Source organism: Nomascus leucogenys, chromosome 15 (assembly GCF_006542625.1).
Source record: "Nomascus leucogenys isolate Asia chromosome 15, Asia_NLE_v1, whole genome shotgun sequence".
NCBI lineage: Eukaryota > Metazoa > Chordata > Mammalia > Primates > Hylobatidae > Nomascus > Nomascus leucogenys.
In genome coordinates, this window is record NC_044395.1 from 69,459,066 (window position 1) to 69,475,968 (window position 16,903).

Here is a 16,903-nt window from a genome sequence, read left to right on the forward strand (position 1 = left end):
ATTTTTATTTTCTTCTAGATGGATGGATGGATGATTAGGAAAACTGATGGAGAAGTAACAAATCAGATGGAGTGATGGATGGACAGACAGACTTATGGACAGGGGCCTCACAGATTTCTGAAAAAGATCAGCTGCTTCTTTCCTTGTCCTGACTTACCCTGGCCATCTTGGGTTGCTCAGTAGGAACACAATGCAGAAAAAAATGTTCAGTTACATCCCTGGTAAGATATACTCGTTTACACCCAGGACAGGAGATGAGCTCTGTGCAAGAAAGATAGCAGAGTCAGGGTAACATGGCTGATTATACCTAAGGCCTGGACATAAGACTTTCTAATACACAACACCAAGATACGTGGCAATACCCGTGTCTGCCAAAATGAACTACACTTGATGCCATAGTCTGCATTTAGTATGTGGGTACCCTGAACATGACCATCACATTGGGGCCTTCCCTACAGACCATCTGGTCTCCTCACATTCTTGTCTTTACCTGGTCCTACCTTCCTACCTGCCCCATAAACCATGCTACTATAGGCCCAACCCTGCTTTGGTTCTGACAATCAGGTGCCTTCTTGCTGCTCCCATTCCTCATTCCACATCCCTGACAGCACAGCTCCCATCACTAGCCAAGATCCAGAGTCAGTTTAGTCTGGGGCACAGCTCCAGGTCATTAAGGTTACCACGTAGCAGGATGACTTGGAAGATCTCGAAGCTACTGCCTCCAGAAGGCTTTAGTCAGAGAAAGGCAAGGCCTCCCCACCTGCTCATCTAGGCGGTATTTTTCTCTTAGTACGGCATATACCAGTTAGTCTGCCTCTGAGGCTCAGAGGTCTTTTGGAGGGCTCTCTCCCCATAGTCCATGTTAGATGCATCATATATATATATATATATATTTTACCTATGAACAGCTTGACTTACAATCTCTCCCCAGAGAAATACATCAGTGTCTAACATATTCTTCAGCATAGTGGGCTTCTGGACTATAAAAGCAGCAAAAGACTCCCACCCTGGAGACCACAGTGATTCTGCCGGCCCACCGCAAGAGCAGTCAACCTACTAGGAACAAGAAAATGAGCCTCTGGAGTAGGGCAAGGTACCTGTGTCCAGGGATGAGGGTGATCTGGAAAGGGGTTGGCTATGGCAGTGAATGCAGCAGTACTGCTACAATCTCCTCTGTCTCATCTCTTCAAAATACGAAAGAATGATATGATGGCAGTTGCTCCAGACTTATAGTCAGACAAATGTAAGTCCAAATACCAGGCTTACCAGCCAATGACCTTGGGCAAAACACTTAATCTCACTTAATTGCTCTGTGCCCCAGTTTCTTCATATGTAAAATAAGGAAAATAAGAGTTGCTGTGCAGATTAAATTAGATAAAACTTCAGAAATCACATGGTCCTCCATGAATGTCAACTTTGGATTCAAAAGATTCCTCAAATCCTATTCACAATAATGCAATAAACTCAATTATCAACTCTCTCTGGTGATGAAAGTTAGTTTGAGTGGTAGATTCAAAAAATGGCCACAAATTCTTCCCCCCCCTGCATCCATACGCTTGCAATCCTACCATCAAAAGGTAAGACTCTCCACGAGCTTCAGGTCAGTGATGAGTTTTTAATTTTTAAAAGAGGTAGGACCCTTCGCCCTTTGAATCTAAGCTCACCTTGTGACTTTCTTTGGCCAACAGAATGCAGCAAAAGTGACAACAAATTCTCCAAGCCTAGACCTCAGTGGCCTTATATAATTCTGCTCTTGTTCTTAGAACTCTAAGAGTGCCATGTGAAAAATCTAACCTGGCATTGAGATTGCTGGAAGATGAGAAATCATGCAGAGAGAGATCTCAGTTGTCTTAGGCATCCCACCTGAGGCCAGCATAGACCAGCCAGCCCCAACTAACCCACTAGCTGAACACAGATGCAAGAGTGAACACAGTCATAATTAGCTAAGCCCAGGCCAAACCAGAGGAATTACCCAGAGAATCCCAGCCCAAACAGCCAAACTGTAGAATCATAAAATAAATAAAGTTTAGTTGTTTTAACCACCAAGTTTAGAGGTGGCTTGTTATGCAGTAAAAGCTAACTGATACATCCCAGGAAAATCGAAATCCATAAAATCATGAAAAATAATAGTTTAACACTCCCTCACCCCACCAAAAAAAAAGAAAAGAAAAACTTTCTGAGTTTTTGCAGAGCCATGAGTGTTAATGACAGGACTGCATCTGGAATGTCCCGCATATTCTCCTGCCTGTCAAGGACAATGGCCAGAGATGGAGAAGGATGCTCTCCACAGGTGACATCATCCAGGGGAATAAGGCTACTGTCCCTCCCTTCCACTTGGCTCACCCTGAGGAGACCTCCTCATCTATCGCAGGACAGAAATGCTGCTCTAATTGTTGAAAACGACTTCCACAAGACTTCCCTGGTACCAGATGCCCAAACATCGGTCATTGTAACATGGCCTCATGAGCAGAATGAAAAAAGAGAAAGAACTGAATAGGTCAAACAAGGCCTCATCACACATCCTCTGCTCCCTTGGCCTTAAAGCCAAAGTCCTCCGCTTGGCATTCAATGCCCCTTGCAAATTGACCTTATCTCCCTCTAATCTCATCTTCAGCTTTGCCTGCCATACAACGTGTTTTTGCCATGCCCAACATCTCTGCTATCTCTTGAATACACCAAACTTTTGCACAACGCTGTGTCTGTGAAAAATGCTGTTTCCTCTTCCTGAAATACTCTTTCTTGCCCCTCTCCTTTTCAGATAAACTCCTATTCATCCTTTCACACCTGTTCAAATGTTCCACCTTTGAGCGGCAGGGTTAATTTCCCCCAGGATGAGTTAATTAGTCCCTCTTCTGGGTTCCCACAGCACCCTGAACATCCTTCCAGTACACAAATATCACATTGCATTTTAAATACCTGTTCACATGTCTGCACACAAAAATAAACCACAGTTGATATTAAAAGATATTACCTGGTTTTTAGCAGACTGAACAATTATAGAGTAAGTCCTCACTTAACATCACTGATAGGTTCTTGGAAATGGCAACTTTAAGTATGATGACATATAATGAAACCAGTTTTTTTCATCAACGTTGTAACAAAAGTATGTTTACTTAAGGAACTGCTGTACATTGTTTTGCTTAAAATCACAGTTTCTAAGAATCTAGCTGATGATGGTAAATGAGGACTGCATTTCTTTTTTCTTTTTTTTGACATAGAGTCTTGCTCTGTCACCCAGGGTGGACTGCAGTGGCACAATCTCGGCTCACTGCAACCTCTGCCTCCTGGGTTCAAGCAATTATCCTGTCTTAGCCTCCTGAGTAGCTAGGATTACAGGCACCTGCCACTACGCCTGGCAATTTTTGTATTTTTAGTAGAGACAGGGTTTCACCATGTTGGCCAGGCTGATCTCGAACTCCTGACCTCAAGTGATCCACCCACCTCAGCCTCCCAAAGCGCTGGGATTACAGGTGTGAGCCACCGTGCCTGGCAGAGGACTGCATTTTTTGGGAGTTTGTGTGTTCCACGTGTACTCTTGCATTCACAGCACTGAAAGTAGTAAGAAGCCACCTGGAAGTTTTCTGGAAAAAAAGCCAGTGCAGGTTTATAAGGAAAGCAGAGATGTGGGGCTTGGGAAAAGCTTTTAATTGAAAAATATGAGTTCTAGGCCCAGGGCTGGCAGTATCTAACTATGTAACCTTGGGTAAGTCACCCCCTTTCACTCAACCTTACTTTCTACACCATTACAATGAGGGAATAGGAATGCAGGGGAGTACAAATTATCCAACCCATTTACTCTGCCTACAGCAGCCAGATGTTTTTTTTCTCCTGGATGCCAGGCACGGTGGCTCATGCCTGTAATCCCAAATGCCAAGGCGGGAGGATCAGCTGAGGTCAGGAGTTCGAGACCAGCTTGGCCAACATAGCAAAACCCAGTCTCTACTAAAAATACAAACAATTAGCCAGGCGTGGTGGTGGGCACCCTGTAATCCCAGCCTCAGGAGGCCAAGGCAGGAGAATTGCTTGAAGCTAGGAGGCGGAGCTTGCAGTGAGCCGAGATCATGCCACTGCACTCCAGCCTGGGCGACAGAGTGAGACTCTGTCTTCAAAAAAAAAAAAAAAATTAATTAAAAAAATAAAGAAAGAAAGAAAGAAAAAAGAAATATTCTCTTGGGCAAGCTAGGAAGCAACAGAGAGCCAAATGGCACCCTGGCTATCATCCCTGTCAGAAAGTCAGGGAATAAGCTTGTAGTTGAAAGGAAGCCTGGATTTAAGAGATTAGCCCTCTAAGAGGGGCTGGGCAGCAAAGAGCAGAGATGGAGAACCATCACAGTGGTGCAGGTACTGTCCCAGGGAGGCTGCGGGCCCCAGAGTGGACCCAAAGGACATGCACTCCCTTCGTGTCACAACATCTTTGTCCAGAAATTCTTCTCTTCCCTCACAAGGTCCCTAACCCCATCAAGCTGTGTCAACCTTGACTTTTTCTTATTTTTAAAGAGATTCTCCATCTTTTAATGAGGATATCAAAACAAAGTTTTACTTTAGACAACTGGAATATATCAACTCTTAGAGCTGTGTATAACCAAACATCTACTTAACAATATTTAATATTTAGTTATAAATACATATTTAAATCACATTGCATGTAAAATATTATTTAGATATCATGCTTTTTTCTATTTTATTCAGTTAATTATTATTCAAACGACAGCCCTACTCTTGTATTTCACATACAAGAACACTGATTCTGAGAAAGATAGAGACAGGGCCCCAAGTCCACACGATTATCCCCAGGAGATGTGGGGCTTCTGCCTCCAGAATGAGGAAGTCACAGACACCACAGGTGTTCCTGAGAACTTAGGAGCCTAGGAGAGCAGCTCTGAAAGCGGAGGACATTTAGTCCATCTGTCACAAGTGCAAACACTTCTGGTCCTTGAGAGGTGTGGGACAAATTTTCATCTGTACACCACAACTCTCTGAACCAGGCACTTTACATGTGTAAAAAATTCCCCAGGTGAATACAATGTACAACCAAGTTTGAGACCCAGCACCTTAGAGAGAGCATCCCCTTCCCCTGTGGCTGAGCCTGATAGCTGTCTCCTGTATCATGCAGCTGAGAAAGGCAGGCTCACCCCACTTAAAAAGAGACTCTAAGAAGTTAAGAAAGACTCTGAATTCAGCTGTGATGTAGTTCCCCTCTGGCAGAGAAAAGGGCAGATTCCCAACAGACAGGTAGTGACCTGATATCCCTGTACCCGGGGATTGGCACTGAGTTGGGAGCCAGACTCCCAGCTCAACTGCAGAAGCCATGGGCAGGCCTAGAGTGCAGCCTGAGGTTTGGCACAAGGACCGCTGCTGGGACCTAGAACATGTGCTAAGCCTAGGACTTAGCAAGGCAGCAAGGAAGTGGGGCCCACACTGGGTAGTCTACCTTTCAGATATGAACAGCAGGGTCAAGGCAACATGGACACCAGGGAGGCAGGGGAGGAGAGAAATCCCAAAGAGGTCTCAGAAAGCTGGTATCGGGTCAGCTTAGGCCACCAAGTGAGGACACATTCATCGCATAAGCCTGAGGCCAACGCTAAGCAATCCTCTGAGGGTTAGGAAGCCTTCATTCCACAGCTCTTGTCCAGGGCTCCAGACAACTTGAAGCTGGGGTCCGAGCTCTGATCCCAACAGAGCAACAGGAGGAGCCTGATGCTCCTCTGCTAGTTCCAACCCGTAGATCCAAAGCTGGACAGAGCTTCACTGTTCATCCAGCCAATTCCCCACCACACAGATGATGACATGGAGGCCCTGAGACAGGGTGGAGCTTAGCTAAAAATCACATGGCCCTTGTATAACATAGGTGATACCATGAACCACTAAGCAGTCCCTGATTACCTCTGTAGCCACAGGTAAGATGATCTACCTCCCTATGCCCCTGTCAGACACTAAGCAACGAGAAAAACACTCTGTATCCTCTGGCAGGCTGGACATCCTCACTAACAGTTCTGCCCTCCCACCCCCAGGCAGCCCCAGTCCACTGAGCACCAGCTAAGGCCCCCACCACACAGCCCCTGAGGGCTTCCTCCAACCCACCACTCAGAGCAGCACCACCTTCATGAAACATGTTGCACCCAATCCCCAAATACCCAGACCCTGCTAGAAAGACAAATTTTTGTCCAAGTCACCCCTAAAGTGACTGCTGCTTCTGCCCCAGCTGCCAGCAGGCTTATCTGTGGCCCTGTTGCCGTGATTAGAGCAACACCTGGGAGAGAAGTCAGAGGAGCGACAGGTGAGATCACCACAGGTCCCAGAAGATGGTGCTTACCAAGCGCCCAGGAACACCCACCCTGCATGCTGCAGCCAGCCACGCTGCAAGGCCTAAGCCTCGGGGAGTGGATACTGGATAGGGTAAAGGGAGCAGCCTGGATCCTCTCCTTTCTCTGATGCATCCTCAGCCAGGGCTGCATTTCTCTAGCTCACCTGAGATACTCCTGCAAGAAAGAGCTTGGTTGACTCCTCCTGTTTCTGTTTATCTCGAAGGCTCTGCAGCAATTTTCCCAAACTGAACAGCAAGAGGGAGACCTCAAAGAGGCGACTCTCTTCCTAGCTGCATCTCCTTCCTAATCCTCTGGGTGCCTTGGAATAGAAGCTCAGAAGGAAGAAAACGACATTTTCAACTTTCAGGAACTAGCTCTGTCGCCCTCTGCACAGCTCGGGAGCCAGCACTCTCAGCCTTTTAGGACTCCATCCAAAAATCCTTCAGCCCTCCATGTTCCCCAAAATGACAGTGCTCATGTGTGGCTGGAACCTGCCCCGATCCGGCAGCTCATTTAAATAGAGCTCATCACAACAACAGTGTTGGTGGTGAAGTGAGTAGCTGCAGGGCCCTGGGGACCCCCTGTTTATACGTAGGAAGAATGATGCAATCTGGGTATCAAAATAGCAATCCAGAATGGAATAACAGGCTCACGCAGCAGCGGTGCCTGCACAGCCAGAGCTCAAGTTGACACACTCTGTCAGCCCCACACTGCTGCAGCACGCAGATGCCAGGCACACACTCTCACCGCATCATTTTAAAAAACAGCAGGAGCCCAAGATATCCCTCCATGCCCCCGGCACTGAAGGAGGGTGTGGGGGTGCCTTCAACAGACATTGAAATCTGTCTCCTACATACTCACCTGCTCCTGCCACTTCACCTGAAGTCCTTATCCTGTGACGTCACAGTCAGTTGCCATAGTGACCAATTGTCCGTCACAAGCAGAGAATTAGGACTTCGGATGGAGAAGACACACATTTATGATGCACAAAGGTCCTGGGAGGTCTCCCTTGGCAGCTAACTCTACCCACCAGGAAGATCCAGTCACACACAAGCAGGGAGGGAAAAAGGGAAGGATGAACAGGGTTGACTGGAGGAGACATTAGGATGGGGCAAAACTACAAGTACAGCATAATTTCAAAAGCACAGAGCAACCAGACGAGGGGGAGTGGCAGGGATGTGCTTGGAAAGACTGGCAGGAGAGTAAGTTCCTGAAGGGACCAGAATGCTAAGCTCAGGAGCTTGACCTTCATCCTAAAATAAAAGGCAGCCCAAAAAGCTTCTGGAGAGTGACTGAGCTGGGCTTTATGATTAACTTGATGGACTGGACACAGGGAGGTCAGGGTAGCTGAGCATTAATGGGACCCTAAATGAGGGTAAAAATGGAAAAAAGCAAAAGAAGACTCATTTCAAAGAGAACTGACAGGACACAAGCAAATTAGGATGTTGGGGCTAGTGGTGGTGTGTGAAGAACAGAAGTCAAGTGGAGGCGCTGTCATGAACAGAGGTAGGTAACAGGAGGAAGAAGTGGCCAAATCTCATGTTATCTATGCCTTCCTTTCTCTGGCATTCTTGCCCTCTTAATATCAGGCCTCATTCTGCCTTGCCTGGACCAGTGATGCCCAAATCTGGAGAGCTTGTTAGAAATCCTGAACCTACCAAACCCAAATCTCTTGTGTGGGTGTGGGACTGGGAATCTGTATTTTTAGCAAGCATCACAAACAATTCTTAGGCATTCAGACCAGCACTGGTTCAAGGCCCAGCAATCAGGAACCAATGGCCTGGACAGCTGCAGTTGTCCAGCAGGTCTTCCTGTATCTAGTCCTGTCTCCTCCAATCATTCTTCTCATTGGGCCAGCATGAATTTGTTTTTTTCTTGTTTGTCTTTGTTTGTTTTGAGACAGTGTTTCATTCTGTCACCCAGGCTGGAGTGTGGTAGCATGATCATGGCTCACTGCAGCCTCAACCTCCTGGGCTCAAGTGATCCTCCTGCCTTGGCCTCCCAAGCATCTGGGACTACAGGTGTGCAACCAGCTAATTTATTTTTTATTTTCTATTTTTTGTAGAGACAGGGCCTTACTATGTTGCCCAGGCTGGTCTTGAACTCCTGACCTCAGGATATGTGACCATATTCCACTGATCAAAAACCTTCAATGGCTCCCCACTGTCCACAGAATAGCTTAATCAAGATCCTTCACAATTTGGCCCTAAATTTCCTTTCTGAACGGAATCCCCACTTCTCTCCTTCAAGCATCCCATACTCCAGCCAAAATTAACTCCCTCCTGTTTCTAATATTTGCCCTCCCCTCCCCTCCATGTGCCTCATCTTAACACTATGCCCTACCTGGGAGTCCCTTGCACATTTTTCTGACTCTGCCTGGTTCCTGCACAGCTATTCCTACTTGGTGTCACCTACAGATTGAAACCACCCAATTTCCCCAGACAGAACCTAAAACAGGGGTCAGAAAACCATAGACTGCCTGTTCTTGTAAATAAAGAATACAGTAATGCCCATTCATTTCCATATTGTCTATGGCTGCCTTCTGCTTTTCTGCTACAGTGGTAGAGCTGAGTAGTTGTAACAGAGACTGTATGACCCACAAAGCCTAAAATATTTACTATCTAGCCTTGTGCAGAAAGTTTATGACATCTGGCCTAAAGCAACAGCTCCTTAAATTGTGCTAGCCTCACCCTTTGGGGTTTAATTCTGATTACGGGGATTTTGCTTGTTCCAAGCCCACGTCCATCTTTGTGAACTCTAGTTCTGTTAAGTGGGTCACATCTGAGCAAGTTTGTGTAGGATGTTTCAAGCAAGAAAAGGCATTTCAGGAGGAAGGAACATCATAAATGGAGAATTATAGATATGAAAGTGTGAGGTCTCTTTGGAAAGTCTTGTAAGGCTAGAACATATAGAGAAATGACAGGAGATAAGGCTATAACATTAGTTTGGGACCAGATTAAGAAAAGACTTGGAGGCCATGCTAAGTGTCTGTTCTAAACTGCAAGCAACTGGAAGCCTTTAGGTAGCTAGAAGTGCAGTCCCGGAGTCAGAGGGCATGATCAGGGTCAAAGCTAGAGGATTTGGAAGCATAATCACAGTGGCAATAAGTGAAGTGAGGTCAGGAAAAATATCACTGTAGGAAAGAATAGGGAATAAACTGAGGTCAGGCAGATATCCAGGGACTGTGAGGAAGAGCCAGACAGCCGGCCTGAGCCAAGAGTCAGAATCTGGCTACGAAAGCCAGGTGACTGGCTGGGGCTGGAGATGGATGCGTGATCCACGGCCTTCAGAGCCCATGCTCCTAGGAACCACCTGGATGTGAAACAGGCTTTCTGTGCCAAAAAAGTACCCACCGTATAATGCAAAAAGTACAGGTAGGATGAGTCTGGGCTCATTTCATTTGATAGATCCTCAATGACCAAGGTAGCACCTCTGTCTCTTTTCATCCCAAATCTTAAAAGTCAATCCAAAAACTGATGCACTGACACACTCCATGCAAAGCCACTGATCCCTTTTCCAGCTGGGCCTGGAGACAGTCAGTTGGGGAACCAAGGGCAGCATCCTATTCTGTGTCTGTAGTTTCTACTGGCCCTCAAGCCCAGGAAAGCCCTGGACTGTCAGGCAAGGGAGCTGGATTTTTTTCCTGGCTCTGCAAGTGACCAATTATGTGGTTTTCAGCAGGATCCTAGCCCTTCCTGGACTCCTGATGCTTCATCTATGCAGGAGGGGTTGGAGATTAAGGGCCTTCCCTGCCTTCTGGCCTCCACAGCACTCAACCCTAACTGCTCCCCCTTAAATCAGAAAGTTCCAGCAGACAAGAGGCTCCTCAAAGATCCCATCCATCAATCACAGCCATCTCGAGCTCCCTCCCTCAGCAAATCTGTTCTAGCTATAGCCTTCCAAGCAGCACTGGCAGCACAAGCACCTCCCCCAAAACACAGCCTGCCTCCTTTCCATTATCGGGGGAATTGCTCTCCCAGTAATGGGTCCTGTTCTGGGGTGCCAGTGCTACTCCCAGGGCCCTAGAGAGCCAATTAAGGCAAGGAAACTGTTCATGAACTAAAAAGCCACTCCACTGATAGGGCTCCGGGCTCCAGCTTCCGCACCTGCTGCACACCCAGCTCAGCAGCCTGCCCTTCACCTGGGAGACTTGAGTCACTGCCCACAACAGACCTCACAAGGCTGGACACACTGCAGCACCTGGAATGAGCAAAGAGTAGTCACCCACCTCCCAGGCTCCTATAGCTGATATCTCACCCCTGGCCTCCCATTCCCACCCAAGACCATTAGAGCCCCTCCAGCTGAGCTGCTCATTAAGATAAGTGTCATTTCCCTCTCTGACTCTAAGGTTGTAGCATCTTGCATCAGTTCCCTCTCTTTGGATATTCCTAAAGTCCCAAGGCCTGCCCACTGAGGGACCATGATTGCTCCTCCTTTCAGCATTAGTAGTGTTCGGGGGATGCTGTCACCCTTCACTAGCTTCAAGAAGCATGGGGCTATGGCAGTTATTTGGTGTTCTTAAATCTCATTAAGTCTAGCCCTGAAAGCCAGAAAGGGCCTAGGATTGCCCAGTCAATTAGTGCTAGTGTCCAGGTGAGCTCTAGGGCCTGTGACTTCCAGCTGCATCCCCAACTTCAAAAACGGGAAAAATAAGATACTAAACAAGAAGATTCTGAAATCTGCATCTCAGTATCAAAGTCTTCCAGCCATGATTTGTCTTTTAATTGACTTGAAGAGAAACAATAAGTAATGTTCCTTTTCCTCACATGGGGAAGGAAATATCCAATTAATTCCCCCTTCCCTTTCCTAAAATGACAAATAAAACCACAGCAACTCTGAGAACCTTGAAGACAGAGCCAGCATATGGTAAGAGTCAGTTTCCCCTGAAACTGTTAGCTCCCTTCAGAGCTTGCTACATTTACTTAAAGTATCATTCTGGTACTCAATGGCCAACTTTCCAGATAGAATTTGACCTGAGACCATTTTTAATTAGCCAAAAAAGTAAATAGCCCCAAGTAGATATTCTCATTGGCGAGAAAATCCAATTCCAATAGCCAGCATTTGTGTACCCAGCCATCCCACTGCATGGCTAAGCCACTGTATTCTCACCACACTCCTACCTTTGCTCTGGTCCCCATCATTAGCTTTTGAAGATCTTGCCCAGCTGGTCTCCTCAGTACCTGAGAGGTGACGCAAACCCATCTTCCTAGTTGCTGGGAAGAATCCCAACTAGGCTGTGGCTGTATTAATTAAAGATGTGCACTTGATCCAGCAATTCAAATACCGAGTATACAATAGTCCCCCTCTTATTCATGGGGCGTATGTTCCAAGATGCCTGAAACAGTGGATAGTATCAAACCCTATATATACTATATCTTTCCTGTGCATACATACCTATGATAAAGTTTAATTTGTAAATTAGGCACAGTAGGAGATTAACAATAATAACATAGAACAATTATAAGAATATACTGTAATAAAAGCAACATGAATGCAGCCTCTACTGTCTCGCTCTCTCTCTCTCACTCTCTCTCTCTTCCCCCTGCCCCCCACAAAATCTCTTAATATTTTCAGGCTGTGAGTAACTAAAAACTTGAAAAGCAAAACCTTGGATGTGGGGGGAGGGGACTACTGTATTTCCAAAGAAAATGAAATCCGTATGTCAGAGACATACCTGCACTCCCATGTTCATTGTTGTACTATTCACAATAGCCAGGACAGGGAATCAACCTAAGTGTCTACTGATGAATGGATAAAGAAAATGTGACATATATACACAATACTATTCAACCATTAAAAAAAAGGAAAACCTGTCATTTGTGACAACATGGTTGTACTTACAGCACATTGTAAGTGAAATAAGCCAGGCACAGAAAGACAAATACTGTATAAGCTCACTCATGTGGAATCTAAAAAAACTGATCTCATAAAAGCGGAGAGTAAAAGAGCGGCTACCAGGGGCTAGAGTGGTTGGCAGGGGGCAAGGGTAGTTAGGGAGATGTTGGTGAAAGAATACAAAATCCAAGTTAGATATCAGGAGTCAGTTCAAGAGATCCATTGTACAGCATGATAAGTATGGTTAATAATATATTGTATTCTTGAAAGATCCCAAGAGAGTGGATGTAAAGTGTTCTCACCACCAAAATGATAACTATGTGAGGTGTTGTGTATGTTAACTGGCTAGATTTAGTCATTCTGCAATGTATCTATACTTCAAAACATCATGTTGCACACTGTAAATACATACAGTTTTACCTGTCAGTTAAAAATTTGTTTAATTAAAAAATATTTATATTTGCTGGCTCAGGCTGCAGGATTTGTTCTTTCTTCAAAGATTCTCCATGGAATCTCCTCATCAGTTTGGTATTCTAAGTGAGTGTGGACTCTCCCCCTGAGCAAAGTGCTACAATGTCGATGGCAAGCTTTGAAGACAGGTGAACCTGAATTTGACCTTACCGGGCAGTAGTTATTAACCTTAGTCTATAAATATCCCAATCCTCACATTTTTCATCTATAAAATGGGAATACTAATACCTACTTTATAAAGCTGCTGTGAAGTTTACAAAAGATAATGCCTGTACAGTGTCTGCCAACCAGTAAGTGCTTGATAAATGCATTTTGTACCTCCCACTTGAAGAACAAAAAGGGACAGATCACAAGCGAAAAAAGCCTCCTACCCAGGCTTTATTGATTAAGTCATTTATTCAATAAATATTCACTTAAGACCTCCTCTCCTGTATCACGTTCTGTGTTGGGCTGCGGGGTTACAGACATGAAAGGCACCGTCTGGTTGAATGAGAAGATGCCTACCTCATGCCATCCCCTCTGTTCCAAGCCCCAGAGCAGGAGTACAGCCCTGGGGAGGCTCTGTTGAAGAACTAGAGTTGCAAACCAGCTGGACAGACCCTGAGACCAGGCACAGCCCCTCTTCCATTCAACATAGCAACTGCTCGGCTCTGCCCAGCAAGTAGGAGAAACAGGTTTATAGAAATGAACTCAGCCCCATGCAGTGTGGCTCCATCCGGTTGGAGGCATTGAAGCTAGGAACTTGTTTATTCCTCAGCCTCTATCCGCCTCCCCTGCCATCCCTCTATCGGCTCTCACATTTTACTTTAAAAAAAAACACAGATTCCTGCCCAGATTCACAGAAAGAGGATAAACTTTCCAGAAAGCCTATGTTCCTACTCTGTTGGACAAAGTGACTGCACTAAAAACTCTCTCCAAACATGGCTTCTCAAACTACAGACCAGAAATCTAAGTTCAGGTATTGGGTATTTCACCAGGCTAGCCAGAGACAGGTGACAGCTCTGCCTTTCATCAGACAGCTGATTTGGGAGCCATTCTTTTGACCCTTCAGAAAATATTCAGTGGGCAACTGATATCTGCCAGTCCTAGTACATAGAGAACTTACCAGAGTTATTGATCCTTTGCTTGAACTTTAAACAATCTTCTCTTCACTGTATTATTATCACCTGTTTATTTGGCTGTCATTCATTAGACTATGAGCTCTTTGAAGTCAAGGGCTCTGTCTTTTAATCTCTGCACCCTAAATGCCATATAGCCTGGTACATAGTAGTCAATAAATATCCATGGGGGAGAGATAGACATACAAACCAACAAATACCACACCACATAGGGTCCTAATAGTTCCAAGTAATAAAGAGGAAGTTAGGCCAGGCGCAGTGGCTCATGCCTGTAATCCCAGCACTTTGGGAGGCCGAGGCGGGCTGATCAGGAGATCAAGACCATCCTGGCTAACACGGTGAAACCCTGTCTCTACTAAAAATACAAAAAATTAGCCGGGCGTGGTGGTGGGCGCCTGTAGTCCCAGCTACTCAGGAGACTGAGGCAGGAGAATGGCGTGAACCCGGGAGGTGGAGCTTGCAGTGAGTCGAGATCTCACCACTGCACTCCAGCCTGGGTGACAGAGTGAGACTCCGTCTCACAAAAATATAAAAAGAGGAAGTTTATTCAACTTTTTACCCATAAATGCAAATGTGGAAGGGAACCATGGCCTAGCCAGACCGTAAGACCTACTAAAGAATATAAGAAGCCGGGCGCGGTAGCTCACTCCTGTAATCCCGGTACTTTGGGAGGCTGAGGTGGGCAGATCACCAGAGGTCAGGAGTTCAAGACCAGCCTGGCCAATACGGCGAAATCCCGTCTCTACTAAAAATACAAAAAAATTAGCCGGGCATGGTGGTGGGCAACTGTAATTCTAGCTACTCAGGAGGCTGAGAGAGGAGAATCGCTTGAACCCGGGAGGCGGAGGTTCCAGTGAGCCAAGATCGCGCCATTGCACTCCAGCCTGGGCAACAAGAGCAAAACTCCGCCTCATAAAAAAAAAAAAAATATATATATATATATAAGATGCCACATATCATATATATTATATGAGAAATTGACTCTCTGGTCCCAAATTAAGCATGTTTCCATCTAACAGGCTTTTTTCCCCTATTTTACATCTTCTCAAGTTCTAAATAACAGCACTTTTTGTTTTTTTTACCTTTCTTACCTTCTTTCTATAAACGAAGCATAGTACAGAAGGCTTTATGTATACGTCCTCATTTAATCTTCACAACAGTCCTATGAGTTAGTAACTATCACCATTAACCCCATTTTACAGGCAAGAAAAAACCTCTTGGGCAGAGAGATGAAGTAACTTGCCTAAATTACACAACTAGTAATGGCAGGCAGATCAGGAATGACACTCAGATGGCCAAATACACTGACATCAAAGCTTTTGTTTTTATTCTTCATTGCAATTAGAATAACTTGGCAACGAATACTATGATTCAGGTAATTGTCATACATATAGACAGAGATGGAGTCTCACTCTGTCACCCAGGCTGGAGTGCAGTGGTGTGATCTCAGCTCACTGCAACCTCCACTTCCTGGGTTCAAGTGGTTCTCCTGCCTGAGCCTCCAGAGTAGCTGGTGCCTGCCACCACTGGTACCTGCCACCACACCCAGCAACTTTTTTTTGTATTTTTAGTAGAGACAGGGTTTCGCCATGTTAACCAGGCTGGTCTTCTCCTGACCTCAGGTGATCCACCTGCCTTGGCCTCTCAAAGTGCTGGGATTACAGGCATGAGCCACCACAGCACCCAGACCATTAATATGAATTTGATATTCTCCTTTTAGAGTCAAACACAGCCTTGACACATGCATAATTCGTTCACGTTAAAAACCTTAAATGAGATCAAAGACCTGAACTTATTAAGAGCTAAAACTATAAAACTCCTAGAAGAAAACAAAGGGGAAAAATTTATGACATTGGATTTGGCAATGATTTCTTGAATGTGACACCAAAAGCACAGACAACAACAACAAAAAACATAGATAAGTTGGACTTCATGAAAATTTAAAACTTTTGTGCATCCCAGGACACTACCAACAGAATGAAAAAGCAACTCACAGAATGGGAGAAAATATTTGCAAATCATGTATCTAATAAGAGACTGGTATCCAGAATGTGTAACGAACTTCTACAGTTCAACAATAACAGTGACAACCCCATTAAAAAATGGGCAAACTGAAACTCTGTACCCATCAAATAACAACTCCCCATTCCCCCAGCCCCTAGAAATCACCTTTCTAGTTTCTATCTCTATGATGCTGACTACTCTAAATATCTCATGTAACCAGAATCATACAGTATTTACCCTTTTATGACAGGCTTACCTCATTTAGCATAATGTCCTAAAGCTTCATCCATGTTGTAGCATGTGTCAGAACTTACTTCCTTATTAAGGCTGAATAATATTCCATTATATGTACATACTACATTTTGTTTATCCATTCATCTGTTGACTAACACTTGGGTTATTTCTACCTTCTGGCTATTGCAAATAATGCTGCTAGAAACATGGGTGTACAAATATCTCTTCAAGTCCCTACTTTAAATTCTTTTAAGCATATATCCAGAAGTGGAATTGCTGGATCATATGATAATCTGATTTTTAATTTTCTGAGGAACTGCCATATTTTCCACAGCAGCCATGCTGTATTATATTCCCTCCAACAGTGCACAAATATTCCAATTTCTCTACATTCTTGTCAACATCTATTATTTTCTGGGATTTTTTTGGTTTGTTTGATAGCCATCCTAATGCGCTTGAGGTGGTTTCTCATCATGGTTTTGATTTGCATTTCCCTAGTGATTAGTGATGTTGAGCATTTTTTCTTGGGCTTATTGGTTACTCGTACTTCATCTTTGGAGAAATGTATATTCAAGTCTTCTGCCCATTTTAAAATCAGGTTTTTTTTTTATTGTTGAGTTGTAGGAGTTCTTTATGTATTCTAGATATTAACCCAACGATGCTGGAACTTTTTTTTTTCCATGGCTTAAAACATCAGAAGTTTATTACTTTCAATGATTCCATGGGTTGACTGAGTAGTTCTACTTCAGTGATGTCATCTGGGATACTGGGATGGCCCAGTCCGAAACAGCCTCACTCATGGCTGGCAACTGGTACTGATTGTCAGGCAGAAACTGCAGTTCTACTCTCCATGGGACTGCTTGGGCTTGCTCATAGCATGGAGACTGGATTCCAAGATGGCATATTCCTTTTCTTTTTTTTTTTTTTTGAGACGGA

The 16,903-nt window shown here is 44.9% G+C and overlaps 1 protein-coding gene across 1 annotated transcript in view; it reads right to left on the minus strand.

Annotated features, from left to right (window-relative positions):
- Nucleotides 1-16,903, minus strand: part of TRIM66 (tripartite motif containing 66) — a 67,835-nt gene that overhangs the window by 36,376 nt on the left and 14,556 nt on the right. Inside the window, exon 2 of the mRNA XM_030829628.1 lies at nucleotides 158-261. Within this exon, the coding sequence (XP_030685488.1) occupies nucleotides 158-261 (104 nt within the window). The remainder of the gene's footprint in view (nucleotides 1-157; nucleotides 262-16,903) is intronic.